The following is a 22500-nucleotide window of genomic DNA, read 5'->3' on the forward strand; positions in this document are numbered from 1 at the left end:
TGGAAATACTGGCCCTAACAATCCTACCCAGATAGTTTAACGACTTTGGAAATACTGGCCCTAACAATCCTACCCAGATAGTTTATCGATTTTGGAAATACTGGCCCTCACAATCCTACCCAGATAGTTTAACGACTTTGGAAATACTGGCCCTAACAATCCTACCCAGATAGTTTAACGACTTTGGAAATACTGGCCCTAACAATCCTACCCAGATAGTTTATCGATTTTGGAAATACTGGCCCTAACAATCCTACCCAGATAGTTTAACGACTTTGGAAATACTGGCCCTAATAATCCTAGAAAACAGGAAACCATCACCTAACTGCTTCCTCCACCCCGTGTACCAGGTGACCTCCTCACCATTTACCAGGTGACTTCACCCATAACACATAACTATTTTTTATGCTCAATATTGGATTGGTGAAGACAATACTGGTCGGCGTTAGGTAAAACAGCAACTAACGAGATTTTTATAACCGCTCCGTTTCGCCCTTCATTAGTTTTATTAATCCAGTTAAACAATATGAGGACTCAGAGGGCACTTAAGTGACCAAGGAACAAGAAACCCGAAGATGAAAGTGCTTTTAAGTGTCAATAGTCTCCACTTCAGACATAATTACACTGAGCAAAGTGCACACTGTCATCTGTGAACTGTTAACACAGTAACCTCCTCTGTCTTCTCGCAACAACAAGTCTCTACTGTTACTACTACTACTACTACCACTACTACTACTACTACCACTACTACTACTACTACTACTACTACTACTACTACTACTACTACTACTACTACTACTACTGCTACTATTACTACTACTACTACTGCTACTACTACTACTACTTCTACTACCACTACTACTACTACTACTACTACCACTACTACTACTACTACTACTACTACTACTACTACCACTACTACTACTACTATTACTACTACTACTACCACCACTACTACTACTACTACTACTACTACTACTACTACTACTACTACTACCACTATTACTACTACTAGTAAAATAAGTACTGACAGCAGTAGTGTTATTAATAATCTTCTTTTTCTTCTTTGTCGTCTTAGTATTATTATTATTATTATTATTATTATTATTATTATTATTATTATTATTATTATTATTATTATTATTAGTAGTAGTAGTAGTAGTAGTAGTAGTAGTAGTGTCAAGTGGGTTTTCGTGATTCACGCAGACGGTTGGTAGTGAGTCATCTACTGGTACACTGGTTACTGGTTACTGGTTACTAGGAACTGGTACTACTACTGAGAGTAGTAGTAGTAGTAGTAGTAGTAGCAGTAGTAGTACTATTATTTTTCAAACAACTGCATATGTTCGTTAGTTTGTTAAATTAGGTAGTTAGTCATGAGTGAGCTGGAACTCTGACCTAGTTCGGGTGAGTAGGTAGCTAGGTAGGTGGGTTTGGTGGGTGGGTTGGTGGGTTGGTGGGTGGGTTGGTGGGGTGGGTGGGTGTATGAGTGGGTCTTGCAAGAAGCCTTGACCTATATATTATCCGAGCCTTGAGGCTCTAAATGTGCATTGTTTGTTAAGTGGCTCTGGGCTCCACTAAGTGGCTCTGGGCTCCACTAAGTGGCTTTGGGCTCCACTAAGTGGCTCTGGGCTCCACTAAGTGGCTCTGGGCTCCACTAAGTGGCTCTGGGCTCCACTAAGTGGCTCTGGGCTCCACTAAGTGGCTCTGGGCTCCACTAAGTGGCTCTGGGCTCCACTAAGTGGCTCTGGGCTCCACTAAGTGGCTCTGGGCTCCACTAAGTGGCTCTGGGCTCCACTAAGTGGCTCTGGGCTCCACTAAGTGGCTCTGGGCTCCACTAAGTGGCTCTGGGCTCCACTAAGGGGCTCTGGGCTCCACTAAGGGGTTCTGGGCTCCACTAAGTGGCTCTGAGCTCCACTAAGTAGCTCTGGGCTCCACTAAGTGGCTCTGGGCTCCACTAAGTGGCTCTGGGCTCCACTAAGTGGCTTTGGGCTCCACTAAGTGGCTCTGGGCTCCACTAAGTGGCTCTGGGCTCCACTAAGTGGCTCTGGGCTCCACTAAGTGGCTCTGGGCTCCACTAAGTGGCTCTGGGCTCCACTAAGCAGCTCTGGGCTCCACTAAGTGGCTCTGGGCTCCACTAAGTGGCTCTGGGCTCCACTAAGTGGCTCTGGGCTCCACTAAGTGGCTCTGGGCTCCACTAAGTGACTCTGGGCTCCACTAAGTAGCTCTGGGCTTCAGAGCTTAAGGTTGGTCTTTCGGTTATGCATCTCCCCTCCCCCTCCCCTCCCCCTCCCCCTCCCCTCCCCCTCCCCCTCCCCTCCCCCTTTCCTCCCCCTCCCCCCTCCCCTCCCCCCTCCCCTCCCTCCAAGGTCTGGGTGACCTTTTGGTCTGTTTTTTGAGGGGGAAAATTCGTGAGTGAATCCCCGTTGTTTAGTGAGTGAGTGAATCTCGTAGAGGATTTGGTGGTCCTTATATGTGGTGTGGTCCTTGTTGATGGTCTTTATGGACGCTGTTGGTGGTGGTCCTTATACGTGGTGTGGTCCTTGTTGATGGTCTTTATGGACGCTGTTGGTGGTGGTCCTTATACGTGGTGTGGTCCTTGTTGATGGTCTTTATGGACGCTGTTGGTGGTGGTCCTTATACGTGGTGTGGTCCTTGTTGATGGTCTTTATGGACGCTGTTGGTGGTGGTCCTTATACGTGGTGTGGTCCTTGTTGATGGTCTTTATGGACGCTGTTGGTGGTGGTCCTTATATGTGGTGTGGTCCTTGTTGATGGTCTTTATGGACGCTGTTGGTGTTGGTCCTTATATGTGGTGTGGTCCTTGTTGATGGTCTTTATGGACGCTGTTGGTGGTGGTCCTTATACGTGGTGTGGTCCTTGTTGATGGTCTTTATGGACGCTGTTGGTGGTGGTCCTTATACGTGGTGTGGTCCTTGTTGATGGTCTTTATGGACGCTGTTGGTGGTGGTCCTTATACGTGGTGTGGTCCTTGTTGATGGTCTTTATGGACGCTGTTGGTGGTGGTCCTTATACGTGGTGTGGTCCTTGTTGATGGTCTTTATGGACGCTGTTGGTGGTGGTCCTTATACGTGGTGTGGTCCTTGTTGATGGTCTTTATGGACGCTGTTGGTGGTGGTCCTTATATGTGGTGTGGTCCTTGTTGATGGTCTTTATGGACGCTGTTGGTGGTGGTCCTTATATGTGGTGTGGTCCTTGTTGATGGTCTTTATGGACGCTGTTGGTGGTGGTCCTTATATTTGATGTGGTCTTTGTTGATGGTCTTTATGGACGCTGTTGGTGGTGGTCCTTATATGTGATGTGGTCTTTGTTGATGGTCTTTATGGACGCTGTTGGTGGTGGTCCTTATACGTGGTGTGGTCCTTGTTGATGGTCTTTATGGACGCTGTTGGTGGTGGTCTTTATACGTGGTGTGGTCCTTGTTGATGGTCTTTATGGACGCTGTTGGTGGTGGTCCTTATACGTGGTGTGGTCCTTGTTGATGGTTTTTATGGACGCTGTTGGTGGTGGTCCTTATACGAGGTGTGGTCCTTGTTGATGGTCTTTATGGACGCTGTTGGTGGTGGTCCTTATACGTGGTGTGGTTTTTGTTGATGGTCTTTATGGACGCTGTTGGTGGTGGTCCTTATACGTGGTGTGGTCCTTGTTGATGGTCTTTATGGACGCTGTTGGTGGTGGTCCTTATACGTGGTGTGGTCCTTGTTGATGGTCTTTATGGACGCTGTTGGTGGTGGTCCTTATACGTGGTGTGGTCCTTGTTGATGGTCTTTATGGACGCTGTTGGTGGTGGTCCTTATACGTGGTATGGTCCTTGTTGATGGTCTTTATGGACGCTGTTGGTGGTGGTCCTTATACGTGGTGTGGTCCTTGTTGATGGTCTTTATGGACGCTGTTGGTGGTGGTCCTTATACGTGGTATGGTCCTTGTTGATGGTCTTTATGGACGCTGTTGGTGTGGTCCTTATACGTGGTGTGGTCCTTGTTGATGGTCTTTATGGACGCTGTTGGTGGTGGTCCTTATACGTGGTGTGGTCCTTGTTGATGGTCTTTATGGACGCTGTTGGTGGCGGTCCTTATACGTGGTGTGGTCCTTGTTGATGGTCTTTATGGACGCTGTTGGTGGTGGTCCTTATACGTGGTGTGGTCCTTGTTGATGGTCTTTATGGACGCTGTTGGTGGTGGTCCTTATACGTGGTGTGGTCCTTGTTGATGGTCTTTATGGACGCTGTTGGTGGTGGTCCTTATACGTGGTGTGGTCCTTGTTGATGGTCTTTATGGACGCTGTTGGTGGTGGTCCTTATACGTGGTGTGGTCCTTGTTGATGGTCTTTATGGACGCTGTTGGTGGTGGTCCTTATACGTGGTGTGGTCCTTGTTGATGGTCTTTATGGACGCTGTTGGTGGTGGTCCTTATACGTGGTGTGGTCCTTGTTGATGGTCTTTATGGACGCTGTTGGTGGTGGTCCTTATACGTGGTGTGGTCCTTGTTGATGGTCTTTATGGACGCTGTTGGTGGTGGTCCTTATACGTGGTGTGGTCCTTGTTGATGGTCTTTATGGACGCTGTTGGTGGTGGTCCTTATACGTGGTGTGGTCCTTGTTGATGGTCTTTATGGACGCTGTTGGTGGTGGTCCTTATACGTGGTGTGGTCCTTGTTGATGGTCTTTATGGACGCTGTTGGTGGTGGTCCTTATACGTGGTGTGGTCCTTGTTGATGGTCTTTATGGACGCTGTTGGTGGTGGTCCTTATACGTGGTGTGGTCCTTGTTGATGGTCTTTATGGACGCTGTTGGTGGTGGTCCTTATACGTGGTGTGGTCCTTGTTGATGGTCTTTATGGACGCTGTTGGTGGTGGTCCTTATACGTGGTGTGGTCCTTGTTGATGGTCTTTATGGACGCTGTTGGTGGTGGTCCTTATACGTGGTGTGGTCCTTGTTGATGGTCTTTATGGACGCTGTTGGTGGTGGTCCTTATACGTGGTGTGGTCCTTGTTGATGGTCTTTATGGACGCTGTTGGTGGTGGTCCTTATACGTGGTGTGGTCTTTGTTGATGGTCTTTATGGACGCTGTTGGTGGTGGTCCTTATACGTGGTGTGGTCCTTGTTGATGGTCTTTATGGACGCTGTTGGTGGTGGTCCTTATACGTGGTGTGGTCCTTGTTGATGGTCTTTATGGACGCTGTTGGTGGTGGTCCTTATACGTGGTGTGGTCCTTGTTGATGGTCTTTATGGACGCTGTTGGTGGTCGCCTCGAAGTATTTAAACTACATTGAACTGTTGTACTACAGGCTGCTGCACAGGCTTCTGCACAGGCTGTGTCACAGGCTGTCGTAGTTATAGGACAGGCCTGCAACCTGAGCTGTGATGAGAAAGGTCATATATTCCTGTGACTTGCTTCAGGCAAGTTGTTGCTGCTGGCAGCTCGCTGGCCCACATATCCATCACAGCCTGCTTGATCTGGCATTTTTGAGGTAGTGATCTAGTTTCCTGTAGAAAACTTTTATACGTGTTACAGCTGATATCTGCTGGTAGCAGGCTGATATCTGCTGGTAGCAGGTTGATATCTGCTGATAGCAGGCTGATATCTGCTGGTAGCAGGTTGATATCTGCTGGTAGCAGGTTGATATCTGCTGATAGCAGGTTGATATCTGCTGATAGCAGGCTGATATCTGCTGGTAGCAGGTTGATATCTGCTGATAGCAGGTTGATATCTGCTGGTAGCAGGTTGATATCTGCTGATAGCAGGCTGATATCTGCTGGTAGCAGGTTGATATCTGCTGGTAGCAGGTTGATATCTGCTGGTAGCAGGTTGATATCTGCTGGTAGCAGGTTGATATCTGCTGGTAGCAGGTTTATATCTGCTGGTAGCAGGTTGATGTCTGCTGGTAGCAGGTTGATATCTGCTGGTAGCAGGTTGATATCTGCTGGTAGCAGGTTGATATCTGCTGGTAGCAGGTTGATATCTGCTGGTAGCAGGTTTATATCTGCTGGTAGCAGGTTGATGTCTGCTGGTAGCAGGTTGATATCTGCTGGTAGCAGGTTGATATCTGCTGGTAGCAGGTTGATATCTGCTGGTAGCAGGTTGATATCTGCTCGTAGCAGGTTGATATCTGCTGGTAGCAGGTTTATATCTGCTGGTAGCAGGTTGATGTCTGCTGGTAGCAGGTTGATATCTGCTGGTAGCAGGTTGATATCTGCTGGTAGCAGGTTGATATCTGCTGGTAGCAGGTTGATATCTGCTGGTAGCAGGTTGATATCTGCTGATAGCAGGCTGATATCTGCTGGTAGCAGGTTGATATCTGCTGGTAGCAGGTTGATGTCTGCTGGTAGCAGGTTGATATCTGCTGGTAGCAGGTTGATATCTGCTGGTAGCAGGTTGATATCTGCTGGTAGCAAGTTGATATCTGCCGGTAGCAGGTTGATATCTGCTGATAGCAGGCTGATATCTGCTGGTAGCAGGTTGATATCTGCTGGTAGCAGGTTGATATCTGCTGGTAGCAGGTTGATATCTGCTGGTAGCAGGTTGATATCTGCTGATAGCAGGTTGATATCTGCTGGTAGCAGGTTGATATCTGCTGGTAGCAGGTTGATATCTGCTGGTAGCAGGTTGATATCTGCTGGTAGCAGGTTGATATCTGCTGGTAGCAGGTTGATATCTGCTAGTAGCAGGTTGATATCTGCTGGTAGCAGGTTGATATCTGCTGGTAGCAGGTTGATGTCTGCTGGTAGCAGGTTGATATCTGCTGGTAGCAGGTTGATATCTGCTGGTAGCAGGTTGATATCTGCTGGTAGCAGGTTGATATCTGCTGGTAGCAGGTTGATATCTGCTGGTAGGAGGTTGATATCTGCTGGTAGCAGGTTGATATCTGCTGGTAGCAGGTTGATATCTGCTGGTAGCAAGTTGATATCTGCTGGTAGCAGGTTGATATCTGCTGGTAGCAGGTTGATATCTGCTGGTAGCAGGTTGATATCTGCTGGTATCAGGTTGATATCTGCTGGTAGCAGGTTGATATCTGCTGGTAGCAGGTTGATATCTGCTGGTAGCAGGTTGATATCTGCTGGTAGCAGGTTGATATCTGCTGGTAGCAAGTTGATATCTGCTGGTAGCAGGTTGATATCTGCTGGTAGCAGGCTGATATCTGCTGGTAGCAGGTTGATATCTGCTGGTAGCAGGTTGATATCTGCTGGTAGCAGGTTGATATCTGCTGGTAGCAGGTTGATATCTGCTGGTAGCAGGTTGATATCTGCTGGTAGCAGGTTGATATCTGCTGGTATCAGGTTGATATCTGCTGGTAGCAAGTTGATATCTGCTGGTAGCAGGTTGATATCTGCTGGTAGCAGGTTGATATCTGCTGGTAGCAGGTTGATATCTGCTGGTAGCAGGTTGATATCTGCTGGTAGCAGGTTGATATCTGCTGGTAGCAGGTTGATATCTGCTGGTAGCAGGTTGATATCTGCTGGTAGCAGGTTGATATCTGCTGGTAGCAGGCTGATATCTGCTGGTAGCAGGTTGATATCTGCTGGTAGCAGGTTGTTATCTGCTGGTAGCAGGCTGATATCTGCTGGTAGCAGACTGATATCTACTGGTAACAGGATGATATCTGCTGGTAGCAGGTTGATATCTGCTGGTAGTAGGTTGATATCTACTGGTAGCAGGTTGATATCTGCTGGTAGCAGGTTGATATCTGCTGGTAGCAGGTTGATATCTACTGGTAACAGGATGATATCTGCTTGTAGCAGGTTGATATCTGCTGGTAGCAGGTTGATATCTGCTGGTAGCAGGTTGATATCTGCTGGTAGCAGGTTGATATCTGCTGGTAGCAGGTTGATATCTGCTGGTAGCAGGTTGATATCTGCTGGTAGCAGGTTGATATCTGCTGGTAGCAAGTTGATATCTGCTGGTAGCAGGTTGATATCTGCTGGTAGCAGGCTGAATAGCCTTGGCCCACGGATGTTGACACAGTGCTCACCTATAGTTGGTTCCTGGGGTCGAGTCACAGCTCGTAGCCCCCGCCTCTTCGCTGGTCGCCACTAGACCCACTCTCTCCCGGGTCCAAGAGCTTGTGTTTTACTTTTTGTGTCCACGGTGCCTCTCCTTTTTACAAAAACTATCTGACACTTCCTCCCATATATTTCCTCCCGTATGTCGTTGTGACAGTGTATGGACTCAGGATTTGTACCGCAAGAATCTTCCACCTGTGTATAACAGGTATCTCATCTCTACAGGAGTACATTCTAAGTACTCTGAGGCGTGCCAAGTAACTTAATGGTGGACTCACGAAATAGTAATAGCAAAGCTGCAGGAAAATAAGGAACAGTGGCAGTTGAATCCATGAAGTAGGTCCATAACTCTTAGGCCAGTGAGTTAGGCCGTGAGTTAGGCCAGTGAGTTAGCCAGTGAAGTTAGCCGTCGCCATCTGGCTCTAATAAATGAATCTAGCCCACTGGTTAGAGCATGCCTGATTTTGGTCTCGTGGACATGTTCAAACCTCTCCGTTCCATGGTTTGTTTATGCTTTATGTTCTGTGATGCAGTAGAGTTCTCTGAATTTATTCGCTTATTCTCTTTTCTCTTGCCTTAAGAAGAGAGAAAAGGAAGAGAGAGAGAGAGAGAGAGAGGAGAGAGAGAGAGAGAGAGAGAGAGAGAGAGAGAGAGAGAGAGAGAGAGAGAGAGAGAGAGAGAGAGAGAGAGAGAGGAGAGAGAGAGAGAGAGATAGAGAGCGAGAGAGAGAGAGAGAGGAGAGCGAGAGAGAAAGATTTAACCTGGTAGGTAGAGTAGGCCCAGCCGATGTAGCGGTGAGGGTAGGCCTCCAGCCTGAGTGTAGCTGGAAGAAAGTAGGCTTCCAGCCTGATTGTAGCTGGTTGAAAGTAGGCCTCCAGCCTGAATGTAGCTGGTAGAGGGTAGGCCTCCAGCCTGAGTGTAGCTGGTAGAAAGTAGGCTTCCAGCCTGAGTGTAGCTGGTAGAAAGTAGGCTTCCAGCCTGATTGTAGCTGGTTGAAAGTAGGCTTCCAGCCTGATTGTAGCTGGCAGAAAGTAGGCCTCCAGCCTGAATGTAGCTGGTAGAGGGTAGGCCTCCAGCCTGAGTGTAGCTGGTAGAAAGTAGGCTTCCGGCCTGATTGTAACTGGTAGAAAGTAGGCCTCTAGTCTGAGTATTGCTGGTAGAGGGTAGGCCTCCACCCTGAGTGTAGCTGGTAAAGGGTAGGCCTCCAGCCTGATTGTAGCTGGTAGAAAGTAGACGCTAGTCTTGTAGCCGAGGCTTAGCAAATGTAGGGTAGACACTAGGCTTACAGCCTAATCGTAGCAGACTTAGGGTAGGTCTATAAAATATTATCAGGCACATTGTAGGCCTGTAGCCCTTTAACCTTATCCTAGGAGGCCTTTAGCCTGATCCTAGCATGTGGTAGACCTACTGCATGATCCTAGCATGTGGTAGACCTACTGCATGATCCTAGCATGTGGTAGACCTACTGCCTGATCCTAGCATGTGGTAGACCTACTGCATGATCCTAGCATGTGGTAGGCCTACTGCCTGATCCTAGTATGTGCTAAACCTGCTGCCTGATCCTAGCATGTGGTAGACCTACTGCATGATCCTAGCATGTGGTAGACCTACTGCCTGATCCTAGCATGTGGTAGACCTGCTGCCTGATCCTAGCATGTGGTAGACCTACTGCCTGATCCTAGCATGTGGTAGACCTGCTACCTGATCCTAGCATGTGGTAGACCTGCTGCCTGATCGTAGCATGTGGTAGACCTGCTGCCTGATCCTAGCATGTGGTAGACCTGCTGCCTGATCCTAGCATGTGGTAGACCTTCTGGCTGATTCTACCATGTGGTAGACCTGCTGCCTGATCCTAGCATGTGGTAGACCTGCTGCCTGATCCCAGCATGTGGTAGACCTGCTGCCTGATCCTAGCATGTGTTAGACCTGCTGCCTGATCCTAGCATGTGGTAGACCTACTGCCTGATCCTAGCATGTGGTAGACCTGCTGCCTGATCCTAGCATGTGGTAGACCTGCTGCCTGATCCTAGCATGTGGTAGACCTACTGCCTGATCCTAGCATGTGGTAGACCTGCTGCCTGATCCTAGCATATGGTAGACCTGCTGCCTGATTTTAGCATGTGGTAGACCTGCTGCCTGATCCTAGCATGTGGTAGACCTGCTGCCTGATCCTAGCATGTGGTAGACCTACTTCCTGATCCTACTATGTGGTAGACCTGCTGCCTGATCCTAGCATGTGGTAGGCCTACTGCCTGATTCTAGCATGTGGTAGACCTACTGCCTGATCCTAGCATGTGGTAGACCTACTTCCTGATCCTACTATGTGGTAGACCTACTGCCTGATCCTAGCATGTGGTAGACCTACTTCCTGATCCTACTATGTGGTAGACCTACTTCCTGATCCTAGCATGCGGTAGACTTGCTGCCTGATCCTAGCATGTGATAGACCTGCTGCCTGATCCTAGCATGTGGTAGACCTACTGCCTGATCCTACTATGTGGTAGACCTACTTCCTGATCCTACTATGTGGTAGACCTACTGCCTGATCCTGATAAGTTAGACACATGTGCAACTCTTGGGTATCTTTATTAAGGAAACGTTTCGCCACACAGTGGCTTCATCAGGCCATACACAGGAGAAGCTAGAAGAACAGGAAGAGAATGAGGTAATCTTCCTGTTCGTCTAGCTTCTCCTGTGTATGGACTGATGAAGCCACTGTGTGGCGAAACGTTTCCTTAATAAAGATACCCAAGAGTTGCACATGTGTCTAATTTATCAACATGTCGGTTCTGTGAACCATACATCTACAATGCCTGATCCTAGCATGTGGTAGACCTGCTGCCTGATCCTAGCATGCGGTAGACTTGCTGCCTGATCCTAGCATGTCGTAGACCTACTGCCTGATCCTAGCATGTGGTAGACCTACTGCCTGATCCTAGCATGTGGTAGACTTGCTGCCTGATCCTAGCATGTGGTAGACCTACTGCCTGATCCTAGCATGTGGTAGACCTACTGCCTGATCCTAGCAGAGACATGGTAGGCCTCCTGAGGGGGGTTTAGGAGTGGGTCGTGAGAGGCACCACTCTCACTCCGCGTGTACAGGTCCAGCCAGTGATAGAGCTCAGTCGGGTACGCTGCTCCACACGGTACGTTAGCCTCTCCGCTCTCTGACAGCCGTGGGCGTGTGTATGCGCGTGTGTATACATCTTCGCGTGTGTGTGTATACATCGGTGGACCCCCTCCCCCCTGTGTGCGCAATATATTGTCAACAAAAATTGTGCAACTTGTGTTCAGTTTGTGGTTCTTCATGCATGTGTCTCGCTTTTGTTTACATCAGTCGGAAGCTGGTATGTCCGTCCATGGGAACTGAGATCAAGATTGACAAGGATTTTCACTGCCCAGCATCCAGTTATCGCCCTCCTCAGCGTCCAGATATCACCCTCTCCAGCATCCAGATATCGCCCTCTCCAGCATCCAGATATCGATCCCTCCAGCATCCAGATATCGCCCCCACCAGCATCCAGATATCGCTCTCTTCAGCATCCAGATATCGATCCCACCAGCATCCAGATATCGGCCTTCTCGGCTCAGGTGCTACAATTTACCATAGAAGAAGCAAGGCGCAAGAGGGAACGAAAATCTCCGTGAGAAGGTCAAATAATGACCGTGTTTAGGGACTATCTCAATCTAGTCCAGCCTCCTCGGGAGACCTTTGATATTGGTGACACAGACACTGCTCCTTGCAAGTGCGTCGAGCAAGACCCCAAGTGCGCCGAGCAAGACCCCAAATATGACGACCACAATCTTGGGACCAGTGACCACAACCCTGATCCTCCGGAACTACTTGAGGTCATTCTGGCAGGTAAGTGTGTTTACAAGATAAGTCCCTCTGCATATAATACTATTTCATTGTTATCGTTCACGTGCTGTCTTCCACTGCGTTTATAACGTGCTTTGTTACTAAAATTCTGTAACCCTCTTCCAGCATCCATCAGATGCTTCAGTAAACTTCTCATTATATCCCACAGGATGGGAATGAGGTTCGTAACTGAGATCTGTTATAGTCAGCTGAACGACATAAACAATATCAGTAAAGTTGGTGTTACTATCAGCTGATAGATGTAAACACTGTCCGTGAAGTATGGGGGTGATCAGCTGATGAGCATAAACAGAACCACGTGGACCTGCCAGCCACCTGTTAATCTCAGCTGGCGAGCGCCTGCACCCTCACAGCTCATTAATGAATCACACTGCCACCTGGCAACCGAAAACCAGATAAGGTTTTGTAAAAAGAAGCTAAATTTCTACCGCCTGCCAGCAGCTTGTGATGTACAGCTGTAGAGATGTCTGCAGCTGCTGCAGCTGCTGCTGCTGCTGCTGCTGCTGCTGCTGCTGCTGCTGCTGCTGCTTGCTAGACATTTATAGGAGATTATCTTTGATGATTTCTGCTTAAGTTGAAATCTACCCACTGTACACTCATTTATGTAACAGTAATTATCGAAAAAAAATAGATTTTTGACAAGTTCCTCTGAGTTAATGTTTTATGTATGCTTATATTAAAACGCGAAATAAAACTTTTTCTCAAATAACACGTTTCTGTCACTTTATCATAAAGGTAAAAATGAAGGAATGAGTTGGATTATATATACCAAGAGTGGGATTATATATACCAAGAGTGGGATTATATATACCAAGAGTTGGATTATTTATACCAAGAGTGGGATTATATATACCAAGAGTTGGATTATTTATACCAAGAGTGGGATTATATATACCAAGAGTTGGATTATTTATACCAAGAGTGGATTTATATATATACAGCAAAATTCCTCCAGTTTGGGACTGTAGGAAATCCATCATGTCCCGTCCGTGCCAAGACTCTTGTTAACTCACGAAAGAAATCACAGTTTGACAGTAAAATTGTTTACGTCATACGTGGCCAGTGGTTGAAGAATTTTGTGAAGTTTTTAACAATATTCTTCACTTCCTTCGGCACACACCAGTGTCTGGACGAAAGTTCTATTAATTTTATGTTTTTCCACTACAAAATGGATTAAATCTATTCTTAAATGAGCACTGCATTATTAATTAAAGAATATTTATGAATACTGTGCATGCTGTCATGATGTAGGCACGGTAAGATAACTTCAGAAATCCCCGAAATATATCTTTAGCGAGCAATGTCTTCTGGGAACGTTTTGTAAGCGTTTTGACCTTGGACAGTCAGTCCTCCTATTCTGTCAACTCCTTAAAAATCCAAGAAAATATCGCAAATGATAAGTGTATATGCGGTGGCAGTACATGATGGTGCAAGGGGCTTGAGGAGGCCACAAGACTAGTGTACACACACACTGGCAGCATCGGCGTATATGGGTCGAGGCCTCGAGTTCATTAACCTCTCAGCTGAAGACTTTCTCTGCTGAGGCGATGGTGTGGCTAGCCTCCCTCAGGTAGAGCTCAGCTGGCCTTCAGAGCCGCCTGTGAGCCTTGGCTCTACTGCAGGTGCCACCGCTATACAGGGGCTGCCACAGAGGCTAGTTCATTGCACCTTCCGCATACCTTGTCACTTCTTTCCCCTTGATGATGTAAAACCAGGTCAGCTGAGCGAGCCTCGCGCCGGGCTCACCTCCAAGCGTACGGCCATTTCACTTTCATGTAGAGGAAATAACTAGGCCATGAGGAGAGGGAGCGAGGCTAGTTCGTTCACCCTCCTGTGTGTAGATTATGGAGCGTGGCACTCAGAGCCACAGGGACTCATGCGACACTAGTGGCACCCTCTGTGATGGCACTTGGCGGTCCTTTTGGCACTCACACTCTCCTCCCCCTCCCCGAGTTCATTGCTCCCTGGATAAACTGGGTTCCCCAGACAGTGAGACCGTCGACTGAGAGACACAGGGGCACATGTACAGCCTCAGTCACTAGCGTTACGGAGGACATAAGTCCTTCTCTCCAGTAAAAGTCGCAGTGACGTCACTTTTGTATCAGTGCGTAGAAAGTAAATAAATTAACCAAGGAACATGAAGGTATTTTCTCAGGTCTCTCCTTTATTACTCTCTCTCTCTCTCTCTCTCTCTCTCTCTCTCTCTCTCTCTCTCTCTCTCTCTCTCTCTCTCTCTCTCTCTCTCTCTCTCTCTCACCTTCCTATTCAACACTTGGTCTCATATATAATTTACACCACTATTGTTTTTAGTTTCATATACACAAAGACAATAGTCTTATTTTGACTCAGTACTTTCTTTTGTTATATATATATATATATATATATATATATATATATATATATATATATATATATATATATATATATATATATATATATATATATATATATATAGTGTTTCAACCTTGGTGACAATATAGTTGCTTCACCTACTGTTTATTCTTTTGGTTTATCTCCTTGTCCCACCTTCTGCTGTTACTCATAGCCTGGTGGTTTGTCACTTTTCTCCCTCTCCAGTGAACCCCTTCACCTCTCTCTCTCTCTCTCTCTCTCTCTCTCTCTCTCTCTCTCTCTCTCTCCTTAGTGTTCTTTTCCCACCTCCTATATCCTTTCTCCCACCTTCTCTAACATCTCCCCATATCCTTCTCCCCTCCAACATCCTCCCCTCTCCAACATCCTCCCCTCTCCAACATCCTCCCCTCTCCAACATCCTCCCCTCTCCAACATCCTCCCCTCTCCAACATCCTCCCCTCTCCAACATCCTCCCCCCCTTTCAAACATCCTTCCCCTCTATCCATCATCATCTTCTCCACCTCGCAACATCTTCACTTCATTCTGCACATCCTCCCCACCTCCCCAACATCCTCCCTCACCTCCCCAACATCCTCCCTCACCTTCCCAACATCTTTCCCAACCTCCCCAACATTTTCCTTCACCTCCCCAACATTCTCCCCACCTGCCAACATCCTCTCCACATCCCCAACGTCATCTTCCCCATCTCCCCAACATCCTCCCTCACGTCCCCAACATCCTCCCTTACCTCCCCAACATCCTCCCTCATCTTTCCAACATCCTCCACACATCCCCAACATTATCTTTTGCACCTCCCCAACATCGTCCCCACCTCCTCAACATCCTCCCTCACCTCCCCAACATTCTCCCTCACCTCCCCAACATCCTCCCTCACTTTTCCAACATCCTCTACTCATCCTCAACATTATCTTTTGCACCTCCCCAACATCGTCCCCACCTCCTCAACATCCTCCCTCACCTCCCCAACATTCTCCCTCACCTTCCCAACATCCTCCCCACCTCCCCAACATCATCTTCCCCGCCACTTCCTGTGGACGTAACCAGGTGTGACACAGTGCTCCAGTTCGATGTCAGCCACCTGGTTCATAGAACCATACTTACCTTGGTCACTCGTGCCTTGGGGAGAGTGTTGGGGAAAGAGGGGAGTGGGGAGTGAGGTGGGATGAGTGGTGGTGGTGGGGGAGATCCCCACCACAGGCTGGGTGTGGCTTACGTCCTTCTTACACGCACCGACGTCTCAATTTCTAAAAATAAATTGAAAATATATAGTCAGTTTATCCCAGGATAACCCCGGATATCCCAGGATAATCCCGGATGTCCCAGGATAAGCCATGGTAACCCAGGATATCACAGAATAACCCACGATAACCCATAACTCATAATAACCCAGGATATCCTAGGATTAGCATAATAACCCAGGATAACTCAAAATAACCCAGGAAAACCCTGATTATCCAGGATTATCCATTCTCTAGAGCTTATGTAGGTCCTTTCCCAGGATGCTACCCACAACAGTTAGCTAATACCCTAGTACCTATTTACCACTAGATGAACGGAGGAGGCAGGTGTATGAAGACTAACAATCAGGTACCTACTTACTGCTAGGTGAACGGAGGAAGCAGGTGTATGGAGACTACCAATCAGGTACCTACTTACTGCTAAGTGAACGGAGGAAGCAGGTGTATGAAGACTAACAATCAGGTACCTACTTACTGCTAGGTGAACGGAGGAAGCAGGTGTATGAAGACTAACAATCAGGTACCTACTTACTGCTAAGTGAACGGAGGAAGCAGGTGTAGGAGACTAAAAATCAGGTATCTACTTACTACTAGGTGAACAGAGGAAGCAGGTGTGGTTCCCAGGTGCTGCCTCGCTCTCCATGTGACTTTGAGTGGATCACCTTCACTCTTACACACTGACCCAGTCACCGTCTGTAGCCTTAGGAATCCCTCACCTACGCCTCAACGACGTAGGAACCCTCTCTTTTTATTTCTTGTATACATGAAAGAAATGATAAACAAATAAAAAAGACCACAAACGGAACACAGTCTCATGGGACAAAGATTGCAAAATCCCTTCTCAAAGAGAAAGACCTCGGAGTTAACACTGTGTCGAGCATATCACTTGACGCACACCACAACCACTTCCCAGGAAGTGCCTTTGCATTCTTCTGCAACATTGCAAGCTCCTGGTGATGTGTTGATTGCAACAGGAAAGGCCTAGAGCTATCATTCAATTTCTCCCCATGGTTGTTTTTGCACACACACACACACACGCATATATATATATATATATATATATATATATATATATATATATATATATATATATATATATATATATATATATATATATATATATACGATGTGTATGTATTTTAAGTTAAATTAACAATGAAAATGTTAAGAAGGTTGAAACAGAGTTTTAGTGGTCAAACGGGCTGCTGTATACGATTCTGACTCGTATGTTTTCACGCTTTAAAGGCCATTTTGTGGCTTGACCGTGAAGTCAAACTCATGAATACACACACACACACACACACACACACACACACACACACACACACACACACACTCTTCAAGGGTAACAAGGGAAGGGAGAACAGCTTTGCAGCACCTTACCCCAAGAGCCATAATTGCTTATCAGCATGGCAGGCGTAGCGTATGTACAAAAACAAACCTTACTGCACCCACCTTTAAAGGTCACAATTCCGCATGATGCCAAGGAAGAGTTAACCGCTGAGAGTGGCACCCGTGTGTGAGTGCCTTGTCATGGAAAGCAAAATGGCCCTTGTGGAGTCCTGCCACTAAGCACATAGTAGCGTGCCAGCTAATCAGAGGCGATGCCAAGGAGAAACGACACCTGCGTGACCTTGCGTAAAGGTTATAGTAGCTTGGCTAGTGTTGGCACCAAGGTTGGCATTATTACCAGTATAGTGTCAGCGAACTAGCCTCTAAGACGACAACAAGAAAATTAATGTATATTTCTACACCGCCTTCCGTAATGCATTCGAGGTTCAACGATGGCTTTTAACGAGACGTTTAACTCGTTGAACACGAGGTATGGAGGTGGCTGAGGCGTATGGGGGTGGATGAGAGATGTGTGGATGTGGGTGAGAGGAGTGTGGATGTGGGTGAGTGTTAGCGAGGCTAGGGATGTATGTCATGAGTAAGCTGGGGTGAACATACTCTTTCTGGAGCACAAGTCAGGCAGGCAGGCAGGTAGGTAGGTAGGTAGGTAGGTAGGTAGGTAGGTAGGTAGGTAGGTAGTTAAGTAGGTAAGCAGGCAGGCAGGCAGGTAGGTAGTTAGGAAGATAAGCAGGCAGGCAGGCAGGCAGGCAGGCAGGCAGGCAGGCAGGCAGGCAGGCAGGCAGGCAGTCAGGTAGGTAGGTAGGCAGGCAGGCAGGTAGGTAGGAAGACAGGCTAGCAGACATCCTTCCCTCCTCCATTACTCACTCCATCCCTCTCTCCATCCCTCTCTCCCTCCACCTCTCCTTTTTTACACCGACATCAAGCCTGTCTATCTTCTTACCCCTACCCTCTCTACCTACTTGCTTCTACTGTCTATCTTCTTACCCCTACCCTCTCTACCTACTTGCTTCTACTGTCTATCTTCTTACCCCTACCCTCTCTACCTACTTGCTTCTACTGTCTATCTTCTTACCCCTACCCTCTCTACCTACTTGCTTCTACTGTCTCTTCCTTGCTTCAACCCTCTCTACCTTCTCCAACAGAAGGGAAGGAAGAGGAGAAAGTAAAATGGAGAAAGTGATGAGAGAAAAGTGAAAGAGAGAGAGCAAAACGTTAGATTTATATAAGAACATAAAGGAGGAGCACTGCAGCAGGCTTACTGGCCCATGCTAGGCAGGTTTAATAAGGGTTTTGGTTTTGAAGTGGTAGAAAATAAGAACATAAGAATGAAGAACACTACAGCAGGCCTACTGGTTCATGCGAGGCAGGTCCAAGTCACCCACCGGCCCAAGCCTAGTCAGGGCAGGTCACATCCACTTAAGAAAGGAGCACGGCATCAAACCCATCAACACAAGTTTAAAACTATACAACGTTTTAGCTTATATGACTGTACTGGGGAGTTTGTTCCACTCATCCACAACTCTATTACCAAACCAGTACTTTCCTATAACTTTCCTGAATCTGAATTTTTCCAACTTAAAACCATTGCAGCGAGTCCTGTCTTGGCTAGATATTTTTAGCAAGCTATTTGCATCCCCTTTATTTATTGCTGTTTTCCGTTCTCAATCATATCCTCCCTAATTCTACGCCTTTTCAGAGAGTGCAGATTCAGGGCCCTCAGTCTACCCTCACGGGAAAGATTTCTGATACATGGGATCAACTTTGTCATCCTCCTTTGTACGTTTTCCAGAGCATTTATATCCCTTCTGTAATACTGTGACGCTTTTGAGGTAGATTTTGCAGACTTGACACACTGAGTAAGGGCTGTTTTGCCATGCAGAGTGTGCTGTCTTTATCTTTTTGTGTTATAATGATAGGAAGGACAGGGAATGGAAAGGGAGTACTGGGTATGGGTGGGTGTGGACGTCTGGGTAGGTTTGGGTTGCAGCGAAGTTAGGAAGCTTGGGAGGGCATTCATGGGCGTGAGTTGGCTTAAATGGGCACCTAGTTCGATTCGACCCCTGCAACCACAAATAGGTGAATACACACATACACACACACACACACACACATACAATGTACCTAGTAGCGACCAGCGAAAATGCGTAGCCAGGAGCTGTGACTCTACCCCTACAACCACAAATAGGTGAGTACACACACACACACAGCACTAGTATGGAACTCACACCTAGTCAATCACATCAAGATATTAAAGAAAATGCAGAGGTTTGCAACAAGACTAGTCCTGGAGCTAAGGATGTCTGTCCTACGAGGAGAGGTTAAGGTAACTCAACCTGATGAGACTAGAAGGCAGGAGGGATATGATAACGACATACGAATACTGAGAGGAGCTGAGAAGGTGAACAGGGACAGAATGTTCCAGAGATGGGACACAGGAACTTGGGGTCACAACTGGAAGTTGTAAACTTAGATGAGCCAGAGGGATGTTAGGAAATGTTTCTTCAGCCTGAGAGCTGTTAGGAAGTGGAACAATCTAGAGAGTGATGTAGTTAAGCTAATTAAGTCTATCCTGGCTTACCCTAGCTGGTCAAGCCTTTCCTGGCTTACCCCAGCTGGTCAAGCCTCCCCTGGCTTACCCCAGCTAGTCAACCCTACTCTGGCTTACCCCAGCTGGTCAGACCTACCCTGGCATACCCCAGCTAGTCAACCCTACCCTGGCTTACCATAGCTGGTCAAACCTACCCTGGCTTATCCCAGCTGGTCAAACCTACCCTGGTTTACCCCAGCTGGTCAAGCCTCCCCTGGCTTACCCCAGCTAGTCAACCCTACTCTGGCTTACCCCAGCTGGTCAGACCTACCCTGGCATACCCCAGCTAGTCAACCCTACCCTGGCTTACCATAGCTGGTCAAACCTACCCTGGCTTATCCCAGCTGGTCAAACCTACCCTGGTTTACTCCAGCTGGTCAAGCCTCCCCTGGCTTACCCCAGCTAGTCAACCCTACCCTGGCTTACCCAAGCTAGTCAAACCTACCCTGGTTTACCCCAGTTAGTCAATCCTACCCTGGCTTACCCCAGCTGGTCAAGCCTCCCCTGGCTTATCCCAGCTGGTCAAACCTACCCTGGTTTACCCCAGCTGGTCAAGCCTCCCCTGGCTTACCCCAGCTAGTCAACCCTACCCTGGCTTACCCAAGCTAGTCAAACCTACCCTGGTTTACCCCAGTTAGTCAACCCTACCCTGGCTTACCCCAGCTGGTCAAGCCTCCCCTGGCTTACCCCAGCTAGTCAACCCTACCCTGACTTACCCCAGTTGGTCAAGCCTCCCCTGGCTTACCCCAGCTAGTCAACCCTACCCTGGCTTACCCCAGCTAGTCAACCCTACCCTGGCTTACCCCAGCTAGTCAACCCTACCCTGGCTTACCCCAGCTAGTCAACCTTATCCTGGCTTACCCCAGCTGGTCAAGCCTCCCCTGGCTTACCCCAGCTGGTCAAGCCTCCCCTGGCTTACCCCAGCTAGTCAACCCTACCCTGGCTTACCCCAGCTAGTCAACCCTACCCTGGCTTACCCCAACTAGTCAACCCTACCCTGGCTTACCCCAGCTAGTCAACCCTACCCTGGCTTACCCCAGGTAGTCAACCCTACCCTGGCTTACCCCAGCTAGTCAACCCTACCCTGGCTTACCCCAGCTAGTCAACCCTACTCTGGCTTACCCCAACTCGGTTCTAAACTTCAGATATAAAAGCGAAAATCCTTACCTAGCAAAATCCCAGGATGCATGCTGAGCAGCGGCCCAAGCACTGGAGCTCGACTCCCCACAGAAAAACAAGGTGGGTACACAACCCTGTATAAATTTATACTCTGACGTCTTCCACAACATCGCCAGCAGAATTTGAAATAGAATTTTGCCTAGAGGGCCAAATTTATGGCCCAGTGCCACTCATCCTCTGAGTCAACATACCACCATCAACATATATATATATATATATATATATATATATATATATATATATATATATATATATATATATATATATGTATATATATATATATATATATATATATATATATATATATATATATATATATATATATATATATATATTTTTATTTATTATTTATTATCACACCGGCCGATTCCCACCAAGGCAGGGTGGCCCGAAAAAGAAAAACTTTCACCATCATTCACTCCATCACTGTCTTGCCAGAAGGGTGCTTTACACTACAGTTTTTAAACTGCAACATTAACACCCCTCCTTCAGAGTGCAGGCACTGTACTTCCCATCTCCAGGACTCAAGTCCGGCCTGCCGGTTTCCCTGAATCCCTTCATAAATGTTACTTTGCTCACACTCCAACAGCACGTCAAGTATTAAAAACCATTTGTCTCCATTCACTCCTATCAAACACGCTCACGCATGCCTGCTGGAAGTCCAAGCCCCTCGCACACAAAACCTCCTTTACCCCCTCCCTCCAACCCTTCCTAGGCCGACCCCTACCCCGCCTTCCTTCCACTACAGACTGATACACTCTTGAAGTCATTCTGTTTCGCTCCATTCTCTCTACATGTCCGAACCACCTCAACAACCCTTCCTCAGCCCTCTGGACAACAGTTTTGGTAATCCCGCACCTCCTCCTAACTTCCAAACTACGTATTCTCTGCATTATATTCACACCACACATTGCCCTCAGACATGACATCTCCACTGCCTCCAGCCTTCTCCTCGCTGCAACATTCATCACCCACGCTTCACACCCATATAAGAGCGTTGGTAAAACTATACTCTCATACATTCCCCTCTTTGCCTCCAAGGACAAAGTTCTTTGTTTCCACAGACTCCTAAGTGCACCACTCACTCTTTTTCCCTCATCAATTCTATGATTCACCTCATCTTTCATAGACCCATCCGCTGACACGTCCACTCCCAAATATCTGAATACGTTCACCTCCTCCATACTCTCTCCCTCCAATCTGATATTCAATCTTTCATCACCTAATCTTTTTGTTATCCTCATAACCTTACTCTTTCCTGTATTCACCTTTAATTTTCTTCTTTTGCACACCCTACCAAATTCATCCACCAATCTCTGCAACTTCTCTTCAGAATCTCCCAAGAGCACAGTGTCATCAGCAAAGAGCAGCTGTGACAACTCCCACTTTGTGTGTGATTCTTTATCTTTTAACTCCACGCCTCTTGCCAAAACCCTCGCATTTACTTCTCTTACAACCCCATCTATAAATATATTAAACAACCACGGTGACATCACACATCCTTGTCTAAGGCCTACTTTTACTGGGAAAAAATTTCCCTCTTTCCTACATACTCTAACTTGAGCCTCACTATCCTCGTAAAAACTCTTCACTGCTTTCAGTAACCTACCTCCTACACCATACACTTGCAACATCTGCCACATTGCCCCCCTATCCACCCTGTCATACGCCTTTTCCAAATCCATAAATGCCACAAAGACCTCTTTAGCCTTATCTAAATACTGTTCACTTATATGTTTCACTGTAAACACCTGGTCCACACACCCCCTACCTTTCCTAAAGCCTCCTTGTTCATCTGCTATCCTATTCTCCGTCTTACTCTTAATTCTTTCAATTATAACTCTACCATACACTTTACCAGGTACACTCAAC

General features: G+C 47.2%; 1 protein-coding gene across 2 annotated transcripts in view; it reads left to right on the plus strand.

Annotated features, from left to right (window-relative positions):
* Positions 1-22500, plus strand: part of Eip75B (Ecdysone-induced protein 75B) — a 369370-nt gene that overhangs the window by 202079 nt on the left and 144791 nt on the right. Inside the window, exon 1 of one of the 2 annotated variants that reach the window (XM_070099330.1) lies at positions 11144-11880. The exons of the other annotated variant lie outside the window; for it this stretch is intronic. Within the exon in view, the coding sequence (XP_069955431.1) occupies positions 11679-11880 (202 nt within the window). The 5' untranslated portion in view covers positions 11144-11678. Of the gene's footprint in view, positions 1-11143; positions 11881-22500 lie in introns of those variants that run through there. 2 annotated transcript variants of the gene reach the window in all.

This window comes from Cherax quadricarinatus, chromosome 67 (genome assembly GCF_038502225.1).
Source record: "Cherax quadricarinatus isolate ZL_2023a chromosome 67, ASM3850222v1, whole genome shotgun sequence".
Taxonomy (NCBI): Eukaryota; Metazoa; Arthropoda; class Malacostraca; order Decapoda; family Parastacidae; genus Cherax; species Cherax quadricarinatus.